Source organism: Schistocerca piceifrons, chromosome 1 (assembly GCF_021461385.2).
Source record: "Schistocerca piceifrons isolate TAMUIC-IGC-003096 chromosome 1, iqSchPice1.1, whole genome shotgun sequence".
NCBI lineage: Eukaryota > Metazoa > Arthropoda > Insecta > Orthoptera > Acrididae > Schistocerca > Schistocerca piceifrons.
In genome coordinates this window covers 554,095,782-554,117,801 of record NC_060138.1, presented here as the reverse complement: position 1 = coordinate 554,117,801, position 22,020 = coordinate 554,095,782, and the positions used below count along the sequence as shown (strand labels likewise).

The 22,020-nt window shown below is 42.1% G+C and overlaps 1 protein-coding gene across 1 annotated transcript in view; it reads left to right on the top strand.

Moving 5' to 3' along the window:
- Positions 1–22,020, top strand: part of LOC124799275 (zwei Ig domain protein zig-8-like) — a 719,974-nt gene that overhangs the window by 661,591 nt on the left and 36,363 nt on the right. Inside the window, exons 4-5 of the mRNA XM_047262848.1 lie at positions 8,423–8,550; positions 19,374–19,542. Coding sequence (XP_047118804.1) covers positions 8,423–8,550; positions 19,374–19,542 — 297 coding nt within the window. The remainder of the gene's footprint in view (positions 1–8,422; positions 8,551–19,373; positions 19,543–22,020) is intronic.

The following is a 22,020-nucleotide window of genomic DNA, read 5'->3' as shown; positions in this document are numbered from 1 at the left end:
ACATACTTCGAAAAATAATAAGGGTGGTAAGTTACGTTCCGTAATCTGTGCATCCCATGGAAGCAATAGTTCATGTTCTGCCCTTGTGGTTACCAGACTCTGATATCTGACTGCTGGATTATTCTCCTGTAACTGCCAGCTAATTTCTGGATTGAGGTAAACCTATTCTTTACTTGAAGATACATTTGAACTTCGTGAATGGGTGATATTGACCATGAGGTTGAAATTGGCAGAGAGCGAATAAAAGTATTACATAGAGTTACTGCTTTAACATTTAATTCAATCTGAAAGCAAGTATCACGTTCCACGAAATGTAATTCATCATCCCTCCCACGTCGAAGCTCATGTAGGCAGTTCCTTGGTAAAATTGTCGAGTTAAAGGGGCAGGATCCTCTCGGGACTTTGTTTAACGAAAACATATTACAGAAGTGTTTAAGGAAATACGTGCTCTGGACACTTCACCTCTAGAATATGAAATCCAGTTTGTAATAACGTCACCTAGCTGCTCTGTAACAAAATGTTAACTTTACGATAGATTAAATGAGGCTCAAAAATTTCCATCTTGATTTAAGTTTCTTAGTACTAATGAGACGAACTGTAAATTTGTCCTCGGATGAAAATAGCGGTGGAAAATTTTCCATGAAAACCAGATGTAGGTGGTATTTACATTCCAGTTTTGACGCATTTTGCGCTACCGGTGACTCTCTGAGGATTGTCAGTTGGGAGACACGCGATCTGTTCTGTTAAAATGTGTCGATAAGAATTATAAGACAAGATCGCAAAAATTCCTTTATTGATTACTTGTTTGAGCTTATGACGACCTTGCAGTTCAATATGTTAATGACAACAAGGGCGATTCAGCTCAATATAATATGACGATGTCAAATGCATGGTGGCAGATACAAGATGAATTAAGCTATAATTTTCGCGAATTTGACTTAAATAGTTTTATTCAGATGCTCTCAGAGGAAAGTGAGTTGGTTAACTGTAAGTTATGTGTTTCGTACAACTTTATTACGGAAATATTTACGCTATTAGGATTTGGGTAGACCAATGGGGCAACTTTTCGCGGCGATATTTCGTAATTGGGTTGCGTGCCGACCGGTAAAGTCAGTTGTGAAAGCCATTGAAGAGAGGGGGGGGGGGGGGGGGCAGAGGGAAGTAGAGGAGAGGGAATGAACATTTTTCGGGCTATTGCTGAATTCTCTGTAGTATTATATATGACTTTGAATATAATAGAATGAGTCTTAGTGTGGACCATCTCAACCGCGACCGAGGTTTCCACTGCATTTGCTGTGCCACATAGCTCGCAATTATTGTTTTCATTTCAGAAGCTGACTACCCAAGAATCTAAAGCGAAATATTCATTATTTTAATTCAGTCGCAAACTGTCTGGTGGCACTTATCATTCGAAACTAATGTCCATAAACTGAATTACGAGACAGAACTTTTGTCAGTCGTCTTACATCGTATGTGTGAGGTTCGAGTAATAGCCCTTTTTTTTAAGAGATGCATCATAACGATCATTTGTGGAGCATTATAGAATTTCCCTATTTAAAGTGCCATATTGTCTACATGGGGAAATTAATATTTCCTTACTTTGGCAACATGATTACTCTACACATTTTTCGTCGTCACAAGTGAAAATCACGGATGGGAGACACAGTGGAAAATTTACGTATTTATTTCACGTAGCCTTCCATTTAAAATCAATTTCTTTACATTCTTTCTTACTCTTACGTGTGGTCATAAGTTCATTTCGTTTCTGTCCTGCAGTAATGAACTAAATAACTGGACCTTGTTTTAGCTTTTGTGTCCCTCGACTACCTCATATGGAAATCATGTCACGTTGTCTCGAATTTGCAAATGAGAGACAATAGTTAGCGTGAAACTATAGAGGCGAACAGAAACAGTGAACAAAGTTTGGTTCCCTTTTAGTGGTATCAGAGGCCCACAGAATTCAGCAATACACAGTCTAACGGCAGCGACATGAATTACTTTCTCGATGGTTTCGACCGAATCAGTATTACTGTTTTTAATAACTCTATCGAACTCACTGATGGTAGTAAATATCGTCAATATCTCCAACTCATTTTCAAAAAGTTCATTATCATTGGATACTGATTCCATTGTCTAGATGGCGTACAATTAGTGTAACTGATGTTACAGACCATTGAAAATATAGAACCGATGCACACGAAAAAATTTATTTCTTACAGTGGCTGGTTATGAATAAGGTATTTGTTCTCAGATGAACGAGGAGGTATACGGGTCATGTAATGGGAAGTTTGTAATTTCTCGACGTAAGCCGGTGAGATATGCGCCATTTAGTTGTTGTGTTGGTAATCATACCTGAAAAGTGCCTCTGCAGTGTTAGTCAAATTTGATACTTGGTCAATTATGAGCTGTCAAAAAAATTATATCCGGTTTGGTAGTATCGGCAGTTACTATGTGTATTACTGTATACAAACAAGTAGTTGATCAATATCGTTACCAACAATATCGAAAAGTACTTCCTAATTTACCCTAGAATTTTAGACTATACTCGAATGAATATTCGGATGGACATATATACCTTTTTAATATGTGCAATACATAAATGTATAGCGATATATAAATGGCAAACGTTGTTACCAAGAATCGCGAAAACGTCTTGAGCGATTTACTTTAAATTTTTACGCTTTAGTCTAATAAACGTTCAGACGGACATAGGAAATATTTTTTAAAGGTACTCTGTGTGATCAAATGTATCCGGGCACCTGGCTGAAAGTTTGTAATTTCTCGACGTAAGCCGGTGAGATATGCGCCATTTAGTTGTTGTATTGGTAATCATACCTGAAAAGTGCCTCTGCAGTGTTAGTCAAATTGGATACTTGGTCAATTATGAGCTGTCAAAAAAATTATATCCGGTTTGGTAGTATCGGCAGTTACTATGTGTATTACTGTATACAAACAAGTAGTTGATCAATATCGTTACCAACAATATCGAAAAGTACTTCCTAATTTACCTTAGAATTTTAGACTATACTCGAATGAATATTCGGACGGACATATATACCTTTTTAATATGTGCAATACATAAATGTATAGCGATATATAAATGGCAAACATTGTTACCAAGAATCGCGAAAACGTCTTGAGCGATTTACTTTAAATTTTTACGCTTTAGTCTAATAAACGTTCAGACGGACATAGGAAATATTTTTTAAAGGTACTCTGTGTGATCAAATGTATCCGGGCACCTGGCTGAAAATGACTTAGAAGTTCGTGGCGCCCTCCGTCGATAATGCTGGAATTCAATACAGTGTTAGCACACCCTTAGCGTTGATACCAGCTTCCGCTCTTGCAGGCATACGTTCAGATAGGTGCTGGAAGGTTTCTTGGAGAATGGCAGCCCATTCTTCACGGAATGCATCACTGATGTCAGTCGGTGAGGCCTGGCACGACCTTGGCGTTCCAAAATATCCCAAAGGTGTTCATAGGTTTCAGTTCAGGACATTGTGCAGGCCAGTCCATTTCAGGGACGTTATTGTCGTGTAACCACTCCGCCATAGGCCGGGCATTATGAACAGGAGCTCGGTGGTGTTGAAAGATGCAATCACCATCCCCGAATTTCTCCTCAGCAGTGGGAAGCAGGAAGGTGCTTAAAACATCAATGTGCCCCTGTGCTGTGATAGTGCCACGTAAAACAACAAGGTTTGCAAGCCGTCTCCATGAAAAAGACAACCACACCAAAACGTCTCCGCCTCTGAATTTTACTGTTGGCACTACACACGCGGACAGATGATGTTCACCGGGCAGTCGCCATACCCACACCTTGCCATCGGATCGCCACGTTCTGTGTTGTGACTCGTCACTCTACACAACGTTTTCCACTGTTCAGTCGTCCAATGTTTTCACTCCTTACAAAAAGCGAGGCGTCGTTTGGCATTTACCGGCGTGATGTGTGGCTTATGAGCAGCCACTCGACCCTAAAATCCAAGTTTTCTCACCTCCCACCTAACCGTCATAGTACATGCAATGGATCCTGATGCAGTTTGGAATTGCTGTGTGATGGTCTGGATAGATGTCTGTCATTACACATTACGACCCCCTTCAACTGTCAGCGGTCTCTGTCAGTCAACAGAGGTCGGACTGTACGCTTTTGTGCTGTACGTGTCCTTTCACGTTTCCACTTCACTATCACATCGGAAACAGTGGTCCTAGGGATGTTTAAGCGCATGGAAATCTCGCGTACAGATGTATGACACAGGTGACACCCAATCACCTGACGACGTTCGAAGTCCGTGAGTTCTACGGAGTTCCCCATTCTGCTCTCTCACGATGTCTAGTGACTACTGAGGTCACTAATACTTAGTACCTGGCAGTAGATGGCAGCACAATGCACCTAATACGAGAAACTTATATGAATACATAGTGTGTACAGTATGTAAATACGTAGAATATAACAGAGAATCTTTGTTAGCAATTGTGTCGAAAAGTTCTTTCGCATCTGGACGTAATCTATATATTTTTCTAAACAACAATAACAATAACCAACGCTCGATGTCAGAGAGAGAGAGAGAGAGAGAGAGAGAGAGAGAGAGAGAGAGAGAGTGGGATAGGTAAGGACACAGACATGGGGAGGAAACTGACATAATGAGGGACAGGGGGAGATGGTCAGGGACAGGGGAGAAGGAGATGCAGTGGGCGTGGGAAGGGAGAGATGGACAAAGGAGAGGAGGAGGAGGTGAACAGAGAGAAGGAGAGGAAGCGGAGGAGATGGACAGAGGGAAGGGGAGAAAGAGGTTAGGACGTATATCCAAATCATAAACATCTTTAGCAATGAGAAGCATTGTCAGGTTTCTTTGTTTTGTATAAAAATACTTCAGATATTTTGGATTACAATTTGTATTAGACGAGAATATATTTCAGATTAAAAATCTGAACTATTTACTTCAGTAGAACGAGGGCTTATGATTGGTAATGGCGTTTAGGAAGAGCGCCCTGGACGCCCCAGGATATCATCGACCGATTATATCATGGAAAGAATAATACAAAATGACTATGATCTATCGTCAGATCATAATCTGAGAAATACCTTATAGATGACGGAATATCAGTTCGCTCATCACGGAAGAATGTTTTGGACGTTTTTGATATGAAACACTACTGAGTTTCGAACGAAAATCGCACGGATTGCAAGTTGCTCAGAAGTCGCTAGATGAAGCGACAACGACGCAGAACTACTGAAATGCGTCGTAACAGGTGATGAAAAGTGGAGTTCTGGATACGACGTTGAAAGTAAGACTTTACTGGCCGATTGCAAGTCTTCTGGATCGCCGTGACCGACAAAAGCTCGCCAAATGCGGTCAAACGTAAAGGTTATGGTACTAGTTCTACAATTTTAGTGGAATAGTGCACCATGGATTCTTCTCACGAAGCCGGACCATCAGAAACAGGCACTAGGTACAAGTGCAACGACGCTTGCATGAAAAATCAGAAAAAGCACAGGTTTGTGCCCAAGAATTTCATGACTTTTGCTCCACGACAGTTCATACGCTACCACTTGGTTTGTTGTTCGTGAAAGTTTGCCCAAAAACAATATTGTAGTGATGTGCCAACCTTCATATTGGCCAGACATGGTCCCATATGGATCTTTTCTGTTCCTAAAAACTAAAAAAGGATAGATGAGACTGAAATCGCATTGCTGAGAGGGCTATAAGGTATCTCAAAAGTCGAGTTGCAGAAGTGATACGAGGAGTAGAAAAATCTCTGGTATTAGTGTATAATATCTAATGAAAACTAGTTTGAAGTACATAACATTGTGATATAGACGACTAAACAGAATTCTTTCAATAAAAAATCCATTTCCTTAACTCATATAATAAAAGATGCAGATGGTACGCTATAAACACTCAACATGGGTGGAATGAAATTCTTACTTGGAGTACATGTCCTTAAATGCGTATCAGACTTGGTTTAGTGATATGAAACAAAGGTCACTAAAAAGTACAAAGGCCTTGGAAAATAGTTAGGCCATCGTTAGCACATCCACAGTTTCTGATGTCACGTGTAGTAAGATTTAAGACTGTTACCAGCGTTGTTAAAAGCTTACAGCACCACAAGCCTCAGAGAATACAGTGAGGTCCAAGATGCAATGGAAGAAACTTACATGACGTCAGCGTAACTGGCACACTAGTGGACAGTAACACAAGGTACAAGGCTCTGCATCATCCGACGCTCACACGGGATGACAGTTGACTGACCTCTATTTGGTCTTCAGAAGGGAATGTGATCACGCAGCCAGCTTGTCTCTGCTGCACTGATTGAGAATTGAATTACTGAGGATTTCAGTGTATCATACATCATCCCTCATGAACTTAAACTTATCCGCTGGCTTCAGTGATGTGTTGATTGGTAAATATGCTGTAGATGGCAGTAAGCTTTTCCTTAATCTAGGTACGAGTTACATTATAAAAATAATTTTAATGCAAATTTCATTACGAAAATGTGAGACTTACCTTGCACTTGGAATGGTCTCGAATTTCTGTATTTTCCAATGTTTTAGGGTAATTCACAGAATGTGAAATATTCGTTTCAGCCCACCGATCCCTTACTTAAAAATATTAAGTTTACGGTCATTTATTAAGGTAATTTGAATGATTCTCACATTTACGTTTCTGAACTCCGTATAGTGGCAGACAGTAAACGATGGCTACATCTACATACATACTCCGCAAGCCACCTATTGTGGGCTGTCACGTACTAGTAATTTCATTTCCTGTTCCACTCTCAAATAGAGAGATGGAAAAGCGACTATCTGTATGCTTCTGTGCAAGCCCTAATTTCTATTTTTTTTTATCTTCGTGGTCCACACGCTAAATGTACATGGGTGGCAGTAGACTCATTCTAAAGTCGGCCTCAGATTCTGGTTCTTTGAATTTCCCCTGTAGTAAAATCTGTCTGCGTTTCACAAAAGACAGTACTATGTGTCCAAGATCTGTGTGAGCCGCGTAATTTACGGCATTTGTCCTGAAAGCAATGCCACTTAGCCCATTAAAACTAATTTGTTAATCAGAGCGGTAAAATGGATCAAATTTCTTCAAAATAAGACCGTCTTGCGTCAGTACATTTTACAGAGAAAGATTTCAAAGTATTGTAGGCATCCTGGGAGGCCTCGATTAGAATGTCCTTTAGGGAATTCCACGTAGTCGAAGGCCTCGAAACGGTGCCCTTTCAAGCCTGTCTTAAGCCGAGGTAACAAAAGAACGTTCATCAGAGTGTCGTTTAGATTGTATTGGGGATGGGATAGCTTTGCCACGTCGTTTTTGCCCAGATAAAGTAGGTGGTATTTCTGGGAGCATTGCCCTAATGGAGATCCTAGAAATCTGCTCATAGTTTGGAAAAGTTTCGGCAGTGGAATTCCCACGTTTAACGAATATTGGTTCTGCGGACCACTGCTCAAGTGATCGCTGCATCGCGGGTGGAACTGAACCACATTCCGGGAGCTTCGAAGACACTTGCAGCGCAGGCAGGCAGACCACGCTCCGAGCCATAGAAACGTGAGAATTGTACTGATAACGTTACGTTACGACCAATCTTATATTATTGAAACTATGCTTCAGTCGTTAGTTTGCCTGCTGATTTTCTTCGTAATTTCGGAACCTAGCGTTCCATTTCTAGTAAACCTGTTCTAAGGAAGAAGGTCTTGACTGACATCAGCTCGTATAGAGCGAGAAACGTTTTTCACTAAAACGAGATGAGGTGATTGGTGATTTCGATTTGTTCAGCAAGCCATCTTCAAGTTTACCACCACAGCACTGAATAAAATCTTGCCTGTCGTAAATACGATTTTTTACGTAAGCCGAACAGTCTGTAGCCGGAACACAAATAAACCATATTATTTCTTTTCCAGAACGAGTTTTTCACTCTGCAGCGGAGTGTACACTGATATGAAACTTCCTGGCACGTTAGAACTGTGTGCTGGACCGAGACTCGAACTCGGGAACTTAAGTGCTCTACCATCCGAGCTATCCAAGCACGACTCACGATCCGTCCTCACAGCTTAACTTCTGCCAATAACTCGTCTCCTACCTTCCAAACTTCACAGAAGCTCTTCTGCGAACCTTATTATTTTATTGATATATTTACTGGTTCTTCTTCTGATGACAATTTATATCAAATGTTCAACAGGTGTTTAATATTTGCTGCTGGAAAACGTAATCTCTGACACTAGCGATAAAAACCCCTTATACTTTCCACATGAAAATGTCGCGGAGGAAAAATAATGAATGATAACATCTAAGTGTTTCATCGTCTTGAACTATTAGCAGCATAGTAGCTTAACTGTTATAGAAGTGCAGCCCACTCTCCATAGCCATTTGTCAATGCAGCGACACATACTCTCTGTCGATATAAAGTTTTCCTTATTTGCTCGCAGAGCCACGCTCCGAGATCTTGGGCGGACCCGACATCTTCATCGACGCGGGAAGCACCATCAACCTGACGTGCCTCGTCACGTACCCCCCAGACCCGCCTCCCGACATGGTCTGGACGCACAACGGCAAGGTAAGCTCCTACTGTAGAAAATTTCACCAAAATCGACTATGACTTTTGTCTAATAGGTTATAATGACCACAAAATGAAGTACTTTGAATGGTCATGTAGATGGTTGTGGGTTGACTATGTGGTCATGCTGACAGTAGAATGATATTTAATTCTGATTTCAGAATTTTAAAAACCACGTAAATTTTCATTATTATTGCTACACCAACTACACTACTGGCCATTAAAACTGCTACACAAAGAAGAAATGCAGATGAAAAACGGGTATTCATTGAACAAATATATTATACTAGAACTGACATGTGATTACATTTTCATGCAATTTGGGTGCATAGATCCTGAGAAATCAATACCAGGAACAACCACCTCTGGCCGTAATAACGGCCTTGATACGCCTGGGCAGAGCTTGGATGGCGTGTACAGGTACAGCTGCCCATGCAGCTTCAAAGCCATACCTCAGTTCATCAAGAGTGGTGACTGGCGTATTGTGACGAGCCAGTAGCTCGGTCACCATTGATCAGACGTTTTCAATTGGTGATAGATCTGGATAATGGGCTGGCCAGGACAGCAGACGAACATTTTCTGCATACAGAAAGGCCCGTACAATAGCACCCCATACCACCACGCCGGGTGATACGCCAGTATGGCGATGACGAATACACACTTCCAATGTCCGTTCACCGCGATGTCGCCAAACACGGATTCTGTAAACAGAACCTGGATTCATCCGAAAAAATGACGTTTTGCCATTCGTACACCCAGGTTCGTCGTTGAGTACACTATTGCAGGCGCTCCTGTCTGTGATGCAACGTCAAGGGTAATCGCAGCCGCGGCCTCCGAACTGACAGTCCATGCTGCTGCAAACCTCGTCGAACTGTTCGTGCAGATGGTTGTTGTCCTGCAAACGTCCCCATCTGTTGACTCTGGGATCGAGACGTGGCTGCACGATTTGTTACAGCGATGCGGATAGGATGCCTGTCATCTCGACTGCTAGTGATACGAGGCCGTTGGTATCCAGCACGGCGTTCCGTATTACCCTCCTGAACACACCGATTCCATATTCTGCTAACAGTCATTGGATCTAGACCAACGCGAGCAGCAATTTCGCGATACAATAAACCGCAATCGCGACAGGCTACAATCCGACCTTTATCAAAGTCGGAAACGTGATGGTACGCATTTCTCCTCCTTACACGAGGCATCACAACAACGTCTCACCAGGAAACGCCGATCAACTGCTGTTTGTGTATGAGAAATCGGTTGGAAACTTTCCTCATGACAGCACGTTGTAGGTTTCCGCACCGGCGCCAACCTTGTGTGAATGCTCTGAAAGGCTAATCATTTGCATATCACAGCATCGTCTTCCTGTCAGTTAAATTTCGCGTCTGTAGCTTGTCATGTTCGTGGTGTAGCACTCTTAATGGCCAGTAGTGTACATTGGTTCAATTTGGTGTAACGAGCCATATACATTCCAAAAACGGTGCCACAATAACACTTTTAGTAAACAGTAAGAATTTCATAAAATTTCAGGAATTATCATAATAATCAGTGAAAATAATGAATACACAGGGTATGCAATGATGACCAAATTCAAAGGGCATGTATGTTCGGCATCCTGTAGACGGAAGCCATTTATGTTCATATCCTGGGGGACACCGTCGCGGTTTCCTGATAATTCCGTTGTAAGAAGGGGTGACTTCAACTTGCCAGTATAGATTGGGAGCGTTATACTAAGAGAATAGTCGTCAGACCCAGGGGCTCACGTGACACTGTTCTGGATGTCTTGCCCGAAAATTACTTTGAGCAGATAGTTAGTGAGGCAACTCGTGTGTGTAACGTCATAGACCTCCTGGCAACAAACAAACTTGAACCTATCGAATCATTTAACGTAGAGGAGGGCATCAGCGATCATAAGGCTGTGACAGCACCTATGATAACGGATCTTACAAAGAATGTTGAGTAACGTCGGAGTACATGTTTAATTAGAAATAATAACAGGGTACAAATTTCGGAGTATCTGATTAGTCAGCATCAAATATTCGGTAATGAGCACGAAGGTGTGGGGAAAAAATGGAAAGATATCGTGCAGAACACCCTATACAGGTATTTTCCGAGTAAGACCTTAAGGGATAGGAAAGACTTACTATGGTTTAATAATCATGCTAGGGAAGTGTTACGTAAACAAAGGGACCTTCTTCTTCGATTCAAGAGAAGTAAAAGCCTAGAGGACAAACAAAAGCTGAGAGAAGCGAAAATGAGCGAAACAAGAGCAATGAAAGAAGCGTTCGATGACTCTGAAAGTAAAGCTTTGTCGACTGATCTGAGGAAAAACACTAAGAGGTTTTGGTCGTATGTAAGATCATTACTTGGGTAAAAAAGACCTATTCATTCACTCAGTGACCATGCTGCAACCGAAACGGAAGATAACAGAGAGAAGGCAGAAATACTGAATATGGTCTTCGGAAATTGTTTCACAGCAGAAGATCGTAAGAGGGTTGTTCCTATCAGTCATTGTACTAACTTCAAATTGGCAGTTATTGAGATAACAGATCACGGAAAACAAACACAACTACCATCGCTTTGAAGTGGAAAGGCGTCAGGACCAGATAGGACACTTAAAATATTCTACAAACACTATGCGAAAGAACTTGTTCTCCTTCTAGCAGTAACTTATCGTAGATCGTTCGAGCAACTAAGGGTACCTGGCGACTGGAAGAAAGCGCAGGTCATTCCATTTTTAAAAGTGGCCGTAGGACAGATCCACACGAATATAGACCTATATCGTTGACGTCAGTCTGTTGTACAATTATGGAACGTGCTTTTAAGCTCAAGGATTATGACGTTTTTGGAGAATGAAACTCTCCTCTGTAAAACTCAACACGGGTTCCACAGAAAGAGATCCTATGAAACTCAGCGCTCTCTATTCCTCCATGAGCTCCACAACGCCGTAGACAACGGCGCTCAGGTTGACGCCGTGTTGTTCAATTTCAGGAAGGCATTTGACACCGTCCCGCACTGCCGTTTAGTGATATAAATAAGATTTTATCGAGTATCGGAACAGATTTACCACTGGATTCAAGACTTCCTTGCAGGTAGAACTCAACCCGTCACTCTTAACGTAACAAAATCTGCGGTTGTAAAGGTAATTTCCGGAGTACCCCAAGGAAGTGTGATAGGACCGTTACTGTTTACAATATATATAAATGATCTAGTAGAAAGCGGCGTATGCTTTTTAAGGCTGTTCGCAGATGGCACGGTTGTCTATAACAAGGTAGAAACACCAGAAGATAGTAACGATTTGCAGAACTCCCTCCAGAAGATTGATGAATGGCGCAGGCTCTGGCAGTTGACACTGACGGCAAATACGTGTAACATTGTGTGCATACATAGGGAAAGAAATCCAATGCTGTACAGCTACACTATTGATAACAAACCGCCAGAAACAGTATCTACAGTAAAATATCTAGGGGTAACTAACTATAGCAACCATAAGTAGAAAATGGTTCAAATGGCTCTGAGCACTGTGGGACCTAACTTCGGAGGTCATCAGTCCCCTAGAACTACTTAAACCTAACGAACCTAAGAACATCACACAAATCCATGCCCGAGACAGGATTCGAACCTGCGACCGTAGCGGTCGCGTGGCTCCAGACTGTAGCGCCTAGAACCGCTCGGCCTCTCCGGCCGACCCGTAAGTGGAATGACCACATAAAACAATTAGTGGGAAAAGCAGATGCCAGTCTCAGATTCGTAAGAACAAAGGAAATGTAACACTTCCACGACGGAAGTGGCTTACAAGGCGTTTGTTCGGCCTATTCTTAAGTATTAGAATTTTGGAAATTTGTGTTAACGTCTATGGGGCCAAACTGCTGTGGTCATCGGTCCCTAAGCTTACACACTAATTAAACAAACTAACTTACCCTAAAGACAACACACACACACACACACCCATGCCCGAGGGAGGACTCGAACCTCCGACGGGGGCAGCCGCCCGAACCGTGGCAAGGCGCCCTAGACTGCAAGGCTACTCCACGCGGCTCTTGAGTATTGTTCATCTATTTGGGATTCCTACCAGGTAGGACTGACAGAGGAAACAGAGGAGCTCCAAAGAAAAGCGGTGCGTTTTGTCACGGGTTCGTAACGGAGATGCTCGACAAACTCCATTGGCAGACTTGACAAGAGAGGCGATGTACATTATGGAGAGATTTGCTATTGAACTTTCGAGAGAGCACTTTCCGGGAAGAGATGGACAATAAATTACTTCCGTCCGCATATCTTTCACATAATAACCAAGAGGAGAACATTGGAGAAATTAGAGCCAATACAGAGGCTTACCGACAATCATTCTTCCTGTGTGCTATTCGCGAGTGGAAAAGGGTTGGAGAGTTCCGTTAATGGTATGAAAGTACTCTCCGCTACACACTATCAAGTGGCTTGCGGAGTATGATATAGATGTAGATGTAGATGTAGATGAAGATGTGACGTCAATCAGCCCATCACTGACATTGGTCAACACTGTATTCACTTCGGCCAAATCGGTTGTAGCATTGTTCCTTTTTCCGATGCCTCTGTCGCAGTTCTGTGCTGTCCATCTGATATAACTAAGATGCGGATTGCGATTTCATTCAGAAATAACGTACAGAAATTTTTAAAATAGCTATTTAATTATAACATTCACCTCTGAATCTTACAGTGCGTTTGGCAGTAAACGCTCTACGCCTCGTAAATTGAAGAGGGAATGGTTCCTTGATTTTTCTAGACTTGCGCAGTAGTGTAGGAAACAAATTCTTGAGATATGGACGTGAATACCTATCTCAAGCATAGTTTCAGTGTGTAATGTAAATTTAATAACATTTATGCTCGCCAAATAAAAATGGTTCAGGTGGCTCTGAGCACTATGGGACTTAACATCTGAGGTCATCAGTTCCCTAGACTTAGAACTACTGAAACTTAACTAACCTAAGGATATAACACACATCCATGCCCAAGGCAGGATTCGAACCTGCGAACATAGCAGCAACGTGGTTCCTGACTAAAGCGCCTAGAACCGCTCGGCCACAGCGGCCGGCCCTCGCCGAATAAATAATGCATTTTCAACTGGGAAATTGATAAAATGGTTGCCGTTAACGGGCTAAGCATCAGAGCGATTTTGTGCCACTAAAAACAGTTTGTTTCCACATGATGTTATTTGTCAGAGGAAGGTAATTCTGGCTTATATAGGATCGTTGTGTAGACGACAGCGGTTTGTTTGGTGGCTGCTTGACTTTAATTACTTTGATGTGGAATTCATTTACTTACACGGATTTGTACGTACTTAGAGTGTTGCGAGTAGAACCCATCTTCGCCCTGAGAAGGTCGTCTATACGTCATGGTATGGACTGAAAAAGACACCACAAGCAATCGCGCATCGTTCTGATCCATCATGACTGCTTCAAAGCCTCCCTAAGCAAGGAGTTCCATCGCAGCTACTTGCAAGATATGCACATGCCGCTCTGCGGTGTCCCAGATGTAAGTACTGGAATCACTTGACTTCGATAGCTACACACGTATCCCCACTTCCCGAAACGAACCTGACACGTTAGGACAGCCGTGTGGTGGTGCATTTCTTTTTGAAAGCGTACGGCGCACTAAGCGAACAAACTGATGTACGTGATCGAGCCGTAGGTTTCTGCATAATCCATAGTAACAACCCTTTGTGCTCTGTCATCAGTTCCTGACAACCATTTTCTGGTATTCGGGCGTCAAGTAGTGGTGTGTACAGTGAGTAGAGGTATACGAGGTGGCCGATAGCTCCTGTAGCAAGGAGGCGCTTCAGATCAGAATGGACCTAGCCTGATGTTGTTGCCGAGCACTGAGTAGCTGTCTGATTTTCACGCAGTTATCCGTCTAACCGTTCTTCCACTCTGCGATAGTGTACTGCGAGCACTGTCATCTGACTGCGTAACTATGATACTCCTTCGATACAGTGGCGTACGAGAAGCCCACCCTGAATATAGACTACCGTACACGTCGAGAACTCACGATCTGACTCTGCTGAAACGTCCTGAGTTAGTCTTCCCCATCCTAGTATCGACCGCAATGCCAACGACCAGTACAAAATATGGTGACATTCCAGTCACGTGACATTACAAACTATTCTAGACGCTGTAGCACCTATATTTAATTCATCTGCTGAGATGGGCTGGAATGACAATGAGCCTACTCAGACCGTGTGATAAAACTAACTATATGTCAATATCTAGGTTCCTAATCCACATAAGAGCCGTATCGTGAGCTTTCATGAGATGGACTCCCCTGGTAGGAACGCAAGGGGCATTCATGTGCCTGACTGTCTGGTTCGGAGCCCCACAGTCTTAAACCGGAGACTCTGTAAAACGCCATTTGTAAAGAGCGTCTGCGCATCGTACAAGCCCAGTGTAAGCTCTGTCCAAATTGACCACAGTTTCCTGTCGAGTTCTGTGCCAGCAGTATCACAGGTATATTTTCGGAACCACTTGTGATCTTCAGGATTTACAATAAGTTGACATCTCTGACCCCACAAATCTCTCACTCCAGTATTACTGGCGTCTAGCTGTTCTTTTTACCGTGAGTTTCTTGAACGGAAGCTATTTCGTCGTAAACTTGGTATGTCTTTATGTATTGATAAATCCAGGTTCTTCTGTGGCTTACCGTGTTTCCTAAGCAAGGCCTAGCTTCTGCGGATTGCGGGTGGATAGATATTCCTCAGAAGAGGAAGCCACTAAATTGGTTTTTCTCGGATTTCCCACTCGTTAACAGCATACTGTCGTTCAACTGGACGTCGATCAAGTTGATGTGGCATCTGTATAGCCACACCTGGGCACAATACTCGACTGCTGAGACGACCAGCTCAATGGATTACATGCGCAAGGTATCTACTGAAGCTCCCCATGTCATTCCACACAATTTTTCAATAATATTGTCTAAGATTCTGCGTGGTTTCTGTTTGTTCTATATCGTGTCTCCCTACCACTTTCGCGCGACGACGCTCTGAGCGTGTTTTTTAGGGAATTGACTAGTTTGAACCTGGGACATGTTGCTGGTAAGGAGACATCAGACCACACATGACATGTAGAATTCAGAAAAGTCCAGTGAGACTAGCGATGATATAACCAAATACTTAATGATTTCAGCGTCAGCTCCATTGCACTCCCTATAAAAGAATCTTAATACTAACTAAATTTAGTGCAAGGGGTTCAAGGCTTTCCTATTTTTAGTTAGATGGTAGAATAACGTCGAAAAAGCAGTTAAGTTTACCATTGGAAATTTTATTCTACTCACAAAACATTGTTTATAAATTGCACTATTGATAAAATGTTTTAATACAGGATGATAAAAACCAACTGCGTTCAACAAAAATGTGAACGAATATTCTCTGAGTGAGTTTCCAAGTTCTACAATGGATCGAAGGATGACCTATGCCATATCACATCTATAATCTAGGTTTAAATTAAGTTTCACAAGAGAGAAAACTATCAAAATGGTCGACAGTGACCTTCGATTATCTTTAATTACTTATCTAACTTGTCGTAAATTACAGTGGCTGATGTGGCTTCTCAATACCTATATAACAAAAAAATCATCGCATTTCAGATTTTTACTTCAAGTGGCAAATGTGAACACCATGAGCTTCAATTGACGATCGACACTAGTATTACGCAAAAAGGGGGTGTAACAGTTCTGAGTGAAGCTTGATGCGCTGTTATGCGGCATCGCGTGCATTCATTACCTTGTCGGGGTTCGTCAGGAAGCGGTGGGGAGCACAGCTCCGCTCACCTCGCCGTCTCGGAAGCAACTCTCTCCTAACTTCTCCTTACTACAATTTACCGAAGTTGGTTTAAAAAAACTATTTGGCTGTGTTTTCATCTAACCAATCAGGGTCTCAATGTTAACCTTATGCTCCGCCTACAAAAATTCTGTCTATCCAATGAGAAACGTTATACTTTCCGTGGTGGGGCAATGTTTTTAAAGTTTGCAACGTAACAGAGACGCGAAAAAGTCTCACTCTAAAACTTGCAGCTGGTGTGGTCCTTTTAGCGTTATCGTAAGGTCTATACTGTTCTTCTGGAGGGCTCTAGCTTTTAACATGGGCTGGGGGGTGGTCCTAACGGTTAGCTGGCGACGTGGGTGTCCGTCCCTTATCGTAGGGCCTTCTAACTTAACACAGTTCTGCTCTTGGCTTCTGTTCTCGTTTCTCCCCTCGGAACTGCGTCTGTCTCACGGTGAGAAGGTATGACATGCATTTAGGCATTCTTGTGTTAGTCTGTGGTATTCCATTTGCTCACTCGTTACTCGTATTACTTTGGTTAATTTAATGTCCCGATTTACTAGGAGCTATGTGACATACTACTGGATTTGCTTATCATGTCAGGGTTTACATGGAAGGTGTTGGATTAGCCTGACACCTTACAATTGTTACGAGTATTTATCTCGGCAGCAGTGGTTTCAAGATGTTTTCTTTATGATCTCGCCCTTTCGTACAGAAAACATCTAGTAAGTACTGCTGCCAACATAAAAACTCGTAACAATATTATTCAAAAATTGTGTGGAATGAAATGGGAAACTTCGGTAGAAACCTTGCCCACACCATCCATTGCGCCTGGTCCCCTCAGCAGCTGAGTATTGTGCCCCATTGTGGGGCACCGTGGAATTATTACACTATTCAACAAATTTAAACATTTTCTCTGCCTCTGGTTTTTAACCTGGTGGATATACCTATTTTTTGGGTGCTGAATTCCATGGTGTAATCAGTTTTTATCTATCATGTCGCATTTTATAGCTATACATTACAGTGCTGGCGAACATTGAACGATTAAAACAGGAAATACGTACTTAGAATTAAAGAAGCTCCGATTAGGAATGAATGGAGAAGGAAATCGTCAGTGCCTTTTTCGAAGGAACCATCCCAGCATTTTGCTTAAGCTACATGCGTTCCGCCAATAGAAGGCCTGAATTTGTTCACGAAAGGTTTCCAGCTTTAATCTTCCCTGGTACCCTAAAAATGCGACAACAATTTTCTTCCTTTGTTTGCTATTTCATCACTCTCTTTGTCAACATGCCATCATCGCAGAGTTTCAGTGAATGTGATAATGGTTTTCCTTGGTACGGATGTATTTGATAGGAGAATTCACTTTCTGCACACAATCTTCTTACAGCAGTCCAACAGATCATTTATAATGGAAACGTAGCTATTATCTCTTCTATCATTGAAAAGACCCTTACAATTGTTCTGAAAGACGACCAGCAGTTAATTCGATATTTTCGAGTTTAGTATTAAAGGTTAGAATTTTAATAAGTTTTCTTATTTGCGGACCCTCAAATACAGTTTACTTCAGTTTTGCTTCACTCAATTTGGGAAAGTATTCTTCAAGTGCCTGAAGGCCAGACAATAATAAAAATTTCAAAGACTCAAAAAATTTACGTGGCAGAACATTTTGAAAGGTAGAATCAGATTCTACACAACAATGTGTACAAAAATTTACATATCACATGCCAGGTGCAAAATGGCTTTTGATTGGTGTAATTATTGAAGAGATTTGCATTATTTTTATGAAGGAAACGATTTTTCATAAAAATTGATGCCGAAAATATAAAAAAAACATTTAATCTGCAACTTCATTTCATGCTACATAACTATAAGATATAGCACCTGTTTACAGTTTTACTGTACGACAGTTAGACATACCTTCTCTCAAGATGTAAATTTCATAGGGGACGAGCTGAGTTATGATGTTATCCAGGTGACCAGCATAGTTTCCAGCCTGCCGATAGTGAAGTACATATCTACACTCCAATTGACAGATTATTCAGAACGCCATGGATGCCAAATATTATTTATTTTTGTTTTTAGTTTTATTTTAAATATCTAATTAGATGATATTGTCTGTGGTCCATAGGGAGTCGTGTAATGGAGAAATGCTCTGTGACCACCAGTCTAATTGGCCTCTGCGCAGTTCACAAACATTAAGGTTTAATTTTATGTAGTTGGACTACCACTGCAGCTTGTTGTACCCGTTACCAAATGTTAGCACATGTGCAACTTATCTGTTCATACCGAAGGTAGTGCCTACAAAAAGCGGGCCATGTACGAGTAAGACTCGCCCACTAAGGGACCCGTACAAACTTAATTATGTTATAGACAGTTTATCCATTCCTGGAATCGAGGAAATTGCCGATATTTGGCTGTTGTCGACATTGGTACTGACAAGGTATCGTTCCCAACGATTCCATGACTTTCGAGAATGTTTAAATTTCAAGTCTGTAGTCGGATAACACACGAGAAGATGTATATTATTTTCGTGTGATATAATCACAAATCAACAATTTCGAATTTTTCCCTTACATGTACTGTGAAACCTTACTTCCTGCGAAATTTCATGATTCTATGTCAAAGGGAAGTACCCTATAGGTTTTGATGACTGAGTTTTAGAGTTTCAAAATAGGTGACATAAATGGCTTCATTTTTTGATTGCATTGACTCAAGAGCTTAAAATGTTCACACCACCAAGCGACCATAAGCATTTGTATATGACATCAACTTGTACTTCTTACGTCTACTCTTCCCTGAGAGAAAGGGCTCTTAACAGTCGGACATGCAGAGAGACAGACAGATGGACAAAACAGAGATACTGCAAGAGTTCTGTTTTCACACACTAAGGCACGGAAAACTGATTAAGTTTCTGTTTCTGGTGTTAATGAGCTTCGACTCTCTGCGGGATGGTATCAGCCTAGTAACGAAGGCGCCACCGTTAGATATTCGAGCTTTGATTCACAAGGCGGTGGCCACAGATATTGCGTGTTCTGTGCAGGTGATCAGCTTCGATTCTCCTCGGGGCGGCGTTAGCCTTGTGACGGAGAAGGGCGCCGCCACCACCAGCCGGCTGCTGATCCAGAAGGCGGTGCCCACAGATACCGGCCTCTACACGTGCACACCCTCCAACGTCGCGCCTGACAGCGCTCGCGTCCACGTGCTCAGTGGTGAGTACTCCTCGCGTAAGCTAAGCAACCCCGTGAAAGAGGTCAGCTCTGTTAAATAACCTACTGGGCACAGCCCCAAAATACGCGTTCCAGACAAATTGGATCTTTGTAATATCCTTTCCCACGCGGTTCTCTTAGAAGTAAATCAATGTTCAGTAAGAGTTTCAGTGGTGACAAGCTGTAATGGCATTTGTTTCTTCAGCTTCTCCCGGCCTAATTCATGACGTTTAGATGTCAGTGTCTAACGAGCGCAGTATTTCAGCAAGCGACCACGTTGCTATCATCAGGTACACGGATGGACTGACTGCTTAGGATTTGAGGTGGCGCTTTTATCTCTAAATGGACCTGCAGCACTGTTCGAGTTCCACGACGACGGATGAGCTGGCATCCAGTACCTCCTCTTTGTCTCCCATCCCCCTCCCCCTCCTTCCCCCGTCCGTCTTCCGCCCGATGTCCCCCTGTCCCATGTTCGAGCCGCGCCAAGGGACGTGTGCTCGCCGTGTCTCTTCTTAATCTCCATGCAGGTTCGAAAGCCATACTAAAGATGTTGCCACTATACGAGAGATAAGACGTTGTGCGAAAAAAAGCCATGTATATTGCTATTAAAAATTTTTATATATTTTTATAGCGTTTCAACCACAGCCATCAGCAGATATAAAAAAGCTTAGACCTCGCAAAACAATGTTCACTGTTGGTACTAAAGCCTATGCCTAATCGAAGCGTCCGTAAATTCTTCCAAACAATCCCTACATGCAGAGCGATTCAGCTGCCCCTACCAATATCGTTTTATGCTAACCCTCATGACAGAATAATGTTGGTCAGTTTGCTCTAGAAATATGAAGAAAATTGTGAGAATGCCGCAGAATAACTGGTAAATGGAAATGTCGTGTGGCTAGGGCCTCCCGTCGGGTAGACCGTTCGGCTGGTGCAGGTCTTTCGATTTGACGCCACTTCGGCGACCTGCGCGTCGATGAGGATGAAATGATGATGATTAGGACAACACAACACCCAGTCCCTGAGCGGAGAAAATTTCCGACCCAGCCGGGAATCGAACCCGGGCCCTTAGGATTGACAGTCTGTCACGCTGACCACTCAGCTACCGGGGCGGACAGAATAACTGCTAAAGTATATAAAGATATCTTAGGAAGCAGCTAGGTGATTAGAAACAGCGCACAAGCTCGGATTTCGAAAGGTTGTGGATGGAAATTGGTAATCCTGGCATTTGCTTTAGGTGTTTTAGGGAAATCACTGAAATCTGATTTGCTGGATGGGGATTTGAACCGTCGACCTCCCGAATGCAAGTCCACTGTGCTAACTACTGTGATACTTTGCTCAGTGATGACATCTTAGCCCTATTGTTATAATTTTGTTTATGAAACTACTTTAGCACGTTAACACAGCGAGTCATTTATTAATTTTTTCGTTGGGTATATACCGAAAAGTTGTATCTTCAGCATCTCCCATTTTGATATCTCCTGTTAGTTTCGTTGTTTCGCATGATGAGGCATATTACAAAAGGCAACGTTTCTGAACCATTTACGAAAGATTACCAAGAGTAGAACTATGAAATCGGGACTTGGCTACAATAATTACACGTCTGTATTTTGAAACTGATAAGCAATATTTTATTCAAAATAGTCTCTATTGCTATTTATACATTTTTCCCACCACGCCGGCAGGTTATGAATGCCACGCCAAAAAATTTGTTCTTCTTTTGAAGCGAACCAGTCAGCGAGTCATTTCAGTACATTTTCGTACGAATTGAAGCGTTGTTCAGCGAGAGAATCTCCCAGTGATACGAACAGACGATAATCGGACGGAGCAAATTCTGGAGGATAAACTGCATGCCCTATTATATCCCAACTGAACGCTTCGATCGTTTCCTTGACCCATTTTTCTGTGTGTGATGGGGCTTTATCATGGAGCAATATGACTTTGTGTTGCCTTTTTCCATATTCCAGTCGTTTTTCACGTGATTCTCGATTTAAATCGATCAATTTCTGTAGTTTACCCGGATTCACTCATGATTTACGACGCTTAGGATTTTCAAAATATATCCATTTTTTACATCTTTCACTATTCAATGGATAAATGACTTCATTTTGTATCTGTCGTTCATAATTTCACAAGTGGTCTTACTATTTGCTTTCTGTCTTTCATTCAGTTCATGCGGAACCTATTTTCCAAATATCTGCGCCTTTCCCATCGCTTGCAATCGAACACATTCAATTGTTCCGCGAATTCGTGTTGAGTTTGAGTATCATCTTCATCCACTAAGGCCTGAATTCGTTGTTTTCGAAGTTTTTCAGTGGTTTCCCTCACGCATCGTTTCTGACGTCAAAATAACCACTTTTGAATATTTTGAACCACTCGAAACACTGTGTTTTCCCAAGAGCATGTTCGCCGAAAGCTTCGACAAGCATTCGATGCAATTCTGCAGCAGTTTTCTTCAAATTATAACAGAAAACCAATGCTGTC